Consider the following 7,326-nt stretch of genomic DNA (forward strand, 5'->3'; position numbering starts at 1 on the left):
ACAGCTTATAATTTCTTTAAAAAAACAAACCTAGAACGTTCCACCCAAAGAAACCTCTAACATGTAAGAAGCTTCCAGAAACTTCCACATTGACAAAATTACACAGGAATAATTCTTTAAAAGCACCGTCTGAAAACCCTCTGATCACCAAACCATCTCTGTTCATAGTCAAACAAATCCTCATGCTCATAAACCTTCCTTCCTCTCCAAGGCACGACCGTATGCAAAGCGAATCTGCCGTGAAACGCGTAAAATTATAAAGCTAGCCCACAGACCATCGTACACGTAAATATGTGTGAGGAAAGTTTACCCTGGATTTTTGGAAAACCGCTTCAGAGACGTGCCCTGGCAAAAGTGGTTTTTGAGGGCCCAATCCCGTACGCCCTATGTTGTTCTGCCAGGCTGGTTGTCGAAGGCAGTTTTCAAATCCCAGTTGGTCTGTACATTAACTATATAAAGCAGCCTTTGCAATCCCCAATGATATGATATTTTCATTCAGTTAGTTATAGCGATGGAAGAAGCCAAGCGGGTGGTGGTGGTAGGAGGTGGAGTTGCAGGAGCCCATGTCGTTAAAGCTCTCCAATTGGATGCAGCTGTCACACTTATTGATCCGTATGTTTTCAGACCACACCCATCTTAGCAATTTTGAGTTTGGTCCTGCCTATATACATAATTTTGGTCTAATTTTGATATAATTCGTATGTTAACAGGAAGGATTATTTTGAAATACCATGGGCCATGTTGAGAAGCATGGTGGAGCCAAGTTTTGCACAGAGGTCTGTTTTTTATCACAGGGATTATATGCATAGTGGAAAGCTGGTCGTTAGCAGTGCAGTGAGTGCTACAGACACCCATGTTGTTACTGCATCGGGGGAACAAATTCGTTATGATTACCTGGTGATTGGAACTGGGAGCAAATTTAATGGGCCTTCCGTAAAGGAAGAAAGGCTCAAACAGTTTGAAGCAGGTCGGTATATATACACCCACACAACTCTTAATGTCTTGATTTCCTGATTGCTCGCTTAGAGGCTTTTAGGCTTTTCCATCCTGAGGAAGGCAATATTGGCAACAATTCAGATATCATAAGGAATTGATCTGATTTTAATCTAGTCTACATTCTTTATATTGATCCGTGGTAACAAAATATTATGGTGCTTATTTTCCAATTAGAATAAAGGTTTTGGTTTTTTTTTTTTTTTTTTTTTTTCTTTGGAGGGGTTTCCTCTGTAAATGCATCTCCTGAACAATAATGATACAAGGGGTTTGCATTTTGTGGGAGGGCAAACAATATGCATCCAGTAGTAATGTATTAAATGCTGTATAGGTTGGGACTTTGGATTTTGTACTTAATAATGTATATCCTGATATATATTCAACCGTATATATCCCATCCGATATAGCATTGAATACACTGCTGTGAAACTTTTCGAGGGGACCCTCTAGTCATCATTAAGGATATCCGGGGACCCTCTAGTCATGACTAAGGATATCCCAAATGCTATTTCAAAGTTTGCTATTTCAAAGTTTCAAATGCTCTCTCAAAGGTTCTATTTGGTATTTTGATAAATGCATCTCATATTTCATTATTAAATATAAACAATTAAAGAGATTGGAGTTGTTATATTGGAGTTTTTTTAGTGTGAATTTTTTTTTTGGAAAATTTTAAGTGAATTTTTTGATTTGTATTATTTAAATTAATTATTTGACTATATAAATTCAGGATGTGACCTATCTGAAAAATTAAACTATTAATAAAAACCAACCACCCAAACACTCTGGTTTAAAACTAGAGCGAAATTACCAGTTATTTTGACATCTCCGAAGACATACTGTATCAATATCTTGACTGTCCATTTCTTATTAAGATGATCTATATTCCATGAAGGATTTCATAAGATTACAGTAGTAGAATTTGTCTGAATCATGCCTTTTAGTGTGGATATTTATCCAGGGATTTGATTCGACCAAATTCCCCACCTAATTCGGATTCAACTCGGTTTTAAATTCTGTCAGTGGGCAGCATGAGTTTCTTGAGTCTGCTCTCCAACTGTCGTTGTAGTCATACCATTGGGGTGCTATTTTTTTTACCTGGCTTCTTGTTTCACTGTTGGATTTGTTTTATCTTCAGGGGCTGATGCTCTACATCTCTGGATTCGTTAAAATATGTCTGCAATCATTATTTTGGGTTTTCCAGTTTTCGTAAGACATTCCTTCACCCCAGGGCTCGAGTTTTAGCATGCAATCCTTCACACCAGGGCTTTCGTTTCATTTCTTCACGTCTGACTGGAGTCTGCTCTATATGCTCTGATGGTGCTTGGTATTTCTAATTTGTTGACTGATTGAATGCTTTCCTGCTCGCTGTTGTAGGCCAATGTGATCTTCTCTTTTCTGAGTGTTGCTCATTTTATTGGTGTTTGGGTAAGAGTTTGAATGATAAATTGCTGAAGAAGCATAGCTTCTATTCCTAGTGATAAGCACAAAATCTGATTTGCTTTTAAAACTATTTCTAGAGACAGGATCCTTGGTGAGTAGATACTGTTAAAAAACATGTTTGTTTTTGTTTTGTTTTGTTTTTTGGTGGTGAATGATTTTTTATTCTTTAGTAATAATGTAGAATAATATAATGCAGAGGTCTCTGTTTAATTGTATGGATTCTACCGTTTGAGATAGACATTGTGTGACATTGCATTGATAGAGAAGAGATTAATAGAACAACTCTGTTTGATGTTTGAGAAAAATGATCTGCGATTGTGGCTGTTGTGTTTGTAATTTAATTGTTTAGATAGAATTCTCAGATTCTGCTGTTGGTGTTTTCATTTTCCGCTTTAAGGCCTTTGCGTAATCTTTTGTCCTCCTGAACACTTGTTGCATCCCTGACCGAGTAGACAAGCTTCTTTTGTGTGTGTCTGATTTTACATCTAGGCAATTGGGTTAAGTATACGCTCGACACGATTTAAATTTTTGCCACTGTAGTAAACGCACTTGGTTTTTTCTGTACGATATAGGTAAATTTATCACTGATTTCATTTGCATTACTCACTAAGCATGTTTTCCCTCTGGAGAGTTTTGGCTTGTTTGGCTGGCTTCTGTGGCTTTGGCCCTTAACAGTCCATGTATCACTCCAGATTTTATGACAGCACTTTTTCCCTAACTATTTCTTTCCTAGCTATCATAGTTTAGATCTACTTTTGGTCCTCTTATGGAAGTGCCTTTGTGCTTCCACAATGTATTGATACTATCGTACTTAACAGTCCTATTGAACTTTTTGTAGTCACTTTTCTTTCCTACCTGTCAGGGTTTAGACTCGCTTTTGGTCCTTTTGCTTTTAGCCTACTGTACTTAACAGTCCCATTGACCTTTATTTAATCACTTTTGGAAAATTAATAAAATTATTTTTTCTCATTCCTATGGAATACTTGTAAATGTGAAAATTCGGCTTCTACTGATTGTTAATTCAATTAAACAATTCACTTGCTGTGTGCTACCACAAATATCGAATTAAATACACTACAATCTTTACAAATAAAATACTGCATAATAAAAAAGCCGAAAGAAATAAATGCACAACACAGAAAATACACTCTTATTTTTGGACTAAGTCCTCCGAAAAATCCAATGTGGGAAAACTGGGGTAGTAGCTGAGAGTTTTAATATTATGCAGTAGTGAAAACTGAGTACAATCTATGGATGCTTAAACTAGCAATCCAAACAGAGAAATAACTGACAATAATAACTAGTGAGAAAAAATTCTCACTCTACAGGCTATCCAACACACTGAACTGAGCTTGAATTGAACTACTCCTCGCTCCTTCTGTGCAGTCAGTGTGTCAGCGTACGCAGTTACTGCATCCCACAAGCTCGGAACTGCATCTTCTCTCACTGTCTCGTCAGCTACTGTTTAGGAAATTGATACTCATTGCCTCTGGACCCTCTGCCTAGCGTCTGGATCAGAATTCCTCCTTCTCCCCCAGCAAAATGGAAATCTCTCCCAGAGGACTCTGCGTTACCTCTTTGCAATGTACTTGCCAGAACTGGAAGAGCTTCCTCCGGTTACACTATCTCTGCCCCTCGCCGGAACTGGAAAAGCTTCCTCGGGCCACACTATCTCTGCCCCTCTCTCATTGCTTCGATCTCACTGAATCACCTCCGACCACTGAACTTTGTAACTTTGGAGATCGATTTCCCAGCAAAATAGAATGCTCAACTGATTTGTTGTGTCTTCTCCAAGCCCCATCAACTTCTTATAATCCTTCACTGAGACTTGAACGACCAATATTAAATCTTAATCAATGGCTAAGATCAACTAGAAATCTATCAATGTACTTTTCTAGAACATTCTCCTCGTGACTAAATTAATTTTGATTAATTAATCATATTTCCTAAGTTTAGACTTAGGAAATATAAAAAACTGATTAGTAAATCTAATGAAATCCAAAAACTATGTGGAATTTCCAAAAACCATTCTGGGTATTGGTGAATACATGTATTCTAACCTATCTGCCAAATCTGGTAGCTAGAACACATTCGATACTACAAAAACTAACAATAAAGTCTATCTTACTCCCTTCCCCATATGCAAAAACTAACAATAAAGTCTATCTTACTCCCTTCCCCATAAAAACATATGAATTTTCATTTTAGTTTATCATCATATCTTGCTTCTTGCTTTTAGATAACATGTCAAAATATGAGCTGTGTCTCTAATCCAGGGCACTGTAAAAGAATTAAAATTAAAATTAATATAACCTTGCCTTCTCTTGGTTGATTTCAGAGCACGAGAAGATAACGAATGCGAGCAGAATTTTGATCATCGGTGGGGGACCAACTGGGGTTGAGTTAGCTGGAGAAATCAAAGTAGATTTCCCTGATAAGAAGGTAATTATCATACATGCAGGTCACAGACTTATAAACTTTCTTGGAGAAAAGGCTTCACAGAAAGCTTTGGATTGGTTAGTTTCCAAAAAGATTGAGGTGCACCTGAATGAACGCATTGATTTGGAAAACCTCTCGGAATCAAACAACACATATACCACATCAAGTGGAATGACTATCTCTGCAGATTGTCATTTCGTGTGTGTGGGAAACCGTGTTGCCTCCTCTTGGCTTCAAGAATCCGTTTTCAAAGACTCTGTTGATAAGGATGGGCGCCTGAAAGTTGATGATTGTCTGCGATTAAGAGGGAAAACCAACGTCTTTGCAGTCGGAGATATTGTGGATGTTAAGGTATGCTGCAAGTCGTTACTCTTTCTGCTGCAGATATATGCATTGATTAAAGTCACTGCATTAGTTTTTCAATTAATTTTTGAAATCCTAGACATTAAGTTAAGGCTTTTAGCTGGTAGATGTTCACAGTTAATAATATGATGTTGAGAGTTTCTGAAATGCTATGTGAATTCATTGAAGTGTCCAATATCTTGCGTGAAACTAATTCACACAGCATTTCAGAAACTCTCAACATCATTGAGGTAGGCTGCTAGTCGTAACCCTTTCAACAATAAATGTGTGTATTATTATTATGGTCTATGTATTTCTTGTTCGTTCACTTCACTCAAATGGATGTTTGGCTAATCCAATTTGGATCTTGAGTTTGCTCTTTTGTATGACTAGAAATTGGGTTTTGGCAAAAACAGGAAATCAAGCAAGGCTTCCTTGCTGAGAGGCATGCAACGGTGGTGGCGGGCAATATTAAGAAGTTGATGCTGAATTCTAAGCACAAATTAACTACATACAAGGCTGGCTCAACAATGGCAATGGTATCTCTGGGGAGAAATGTTGCAGTTGCTCAGCTGCCATTTGGAACAACAATCGGTTGCATCCCAGGGAGGATAAAGTCCAGAGATTTGTTTGTCGGAAAAACTCGTAAAGGGTTGGGGTTGACGCCATAGATATAAACTTCTTGTGTCATATTTCATTAGCATCCTTGTATTGTTTCCATGTAGCAGCTGATTTATCCATCTATGTTGAGGCCTTTGTGCGATTTTTCCTGTGTAACACTATGAAAGTAGGTTTGAAAGTTCCATACTTCTTGTCCAATTCTTAGAATTCTTTTCAAAGTTAGCCTTTTAAGTCCTCTCATACTGAAAAGGTTGAATATATTTGATTGTATGTAGCTTATGTACAACTTTCCCTGTATTCCCTATCCATTTGAGTGCCATTATTAATTTATTATAATGCGGTTTCCCTGAAGCAATACATTTGTTGGAAGTCCTTGTTGGTTGGAGTGTAAGTTTAAGAAATATTATATGGTGAAGCAACTATGGTGGGATTGATTTTCAAGGTAAATGGAGTCATGGTGGGATTGATTTTTAATGGGTTCCAAATTTTATTGGTATGAATAGCATAATAAAATTGTCAGTGTTTATTTTGGAATAAGATTTTAACAATTTTAATTTAATTATCAATGACTATTAAGTGGATGACAGAGATTTAATCTCTATAAAATATTTTAGAATATTCATAGTAGTTTATACAAATCAAAAAATGAGATTTATCTTTAAAGTAGTTATGTTCATTTTGCTCTTTTAATTAAATTGATTAATTAAGAAAATGTCACAAGTGTCATATGAAGTGAGTTATGGTTTTTTGAACATGTGAAATTGATAAGCCATAGTATTGTAACAAAACATATTTACATATTAAGAATCTCCATGTTAAAAAGGAGATAAATCTCTATTGTTAAAAATCTTGTTACAAATGTTTAATATGTTTTTTATTTTATTTTATTTTTATTAATAATAATGATTTAAAATAAAGTATAATGCAATGAGTGTATATATATTATAATGGTGTCAAAAACAAGTCTTTTTGTTTTATAAATAAATAAGTTTTATACGCCAATTTAATTTTAGTATCAAAACTTTAAAATATACTAATATTCAATTAATGTTATCCCACTGCAAGACATCTAATTGATTAAATTATACAGGCGTATATTAAAACTTAAATATGATGCTTTTACTGGACCTAAAGAAGGTTTTGTTCTTTGATATTGAGATCTCTTCTTTGTACCATTTTTTAATGATTTTAACTAGTGTGATGTTTTAGAACAGTTCGTAGATTGAATGGTATCCCAATGCAATACATCTAATTGATTAAATTATACAGGCGTATAGGTTAAAACTTAAATATGATGCTTTTACTGGACCTTCTTTAGGTTTTGTTCTTTGATATTGAGATCTCTTCTTTGTACCATTTTCTAATGATTTTAACTAGTGTGATGTTTCAGAACAGTCCGTAGACTCTAGATTCCTCAATCTCAATATCTTTCTTGAAGTTCCAAAGTTTGTATGATACCCGAATCTAAGCTGGGAAACCATTTTGAGGTTC

The 7,326-nt window shown here is 35.7% G+C and overlaps 1 protein-coding gene across 1 annotated transcript; it reads left to right on the forward strand.

Moving 5' to 3' along the window:
• Positions 1-202: 202 nt before the first annotated feature.
• LOC149219024 (uncharacterized) lies at positions 203-6,190 on the forward strand. Its single transcript, XM_089384225.1, has 4 exons — positions 203-612; positions 711-967; positions 4,772-5,223; positions 5,631-6,190. Exons 1-4 carry the CDS (start codon positions 512-514, stop codon positions 5,883-5,885), a joined length of 1,065 nt encoding a protein of 354 aa, XP_089240351.1. The 5' UTR covers positions 203-511; the 3' UTR covers positions 5,886-6,190.
• The last annotated feature ends 1,136 nt before the right edge of the window (positions 6,191-7,326 follow it).

This window comes from Pinus tabuliformis, chromosome Q (assembly GCF_031772625.1).
Source record: "Pinus tabuliformis cultivar Carrire ecotype Pingquan chromosome Q, CPIR1, whole genome shotgun sequence".
NCBI lineage: Eukaryota > Viridiplantae > Streptophyta > Pinopsida > Pinales > Pinaceae > Pinus > Pinus tabuliformis.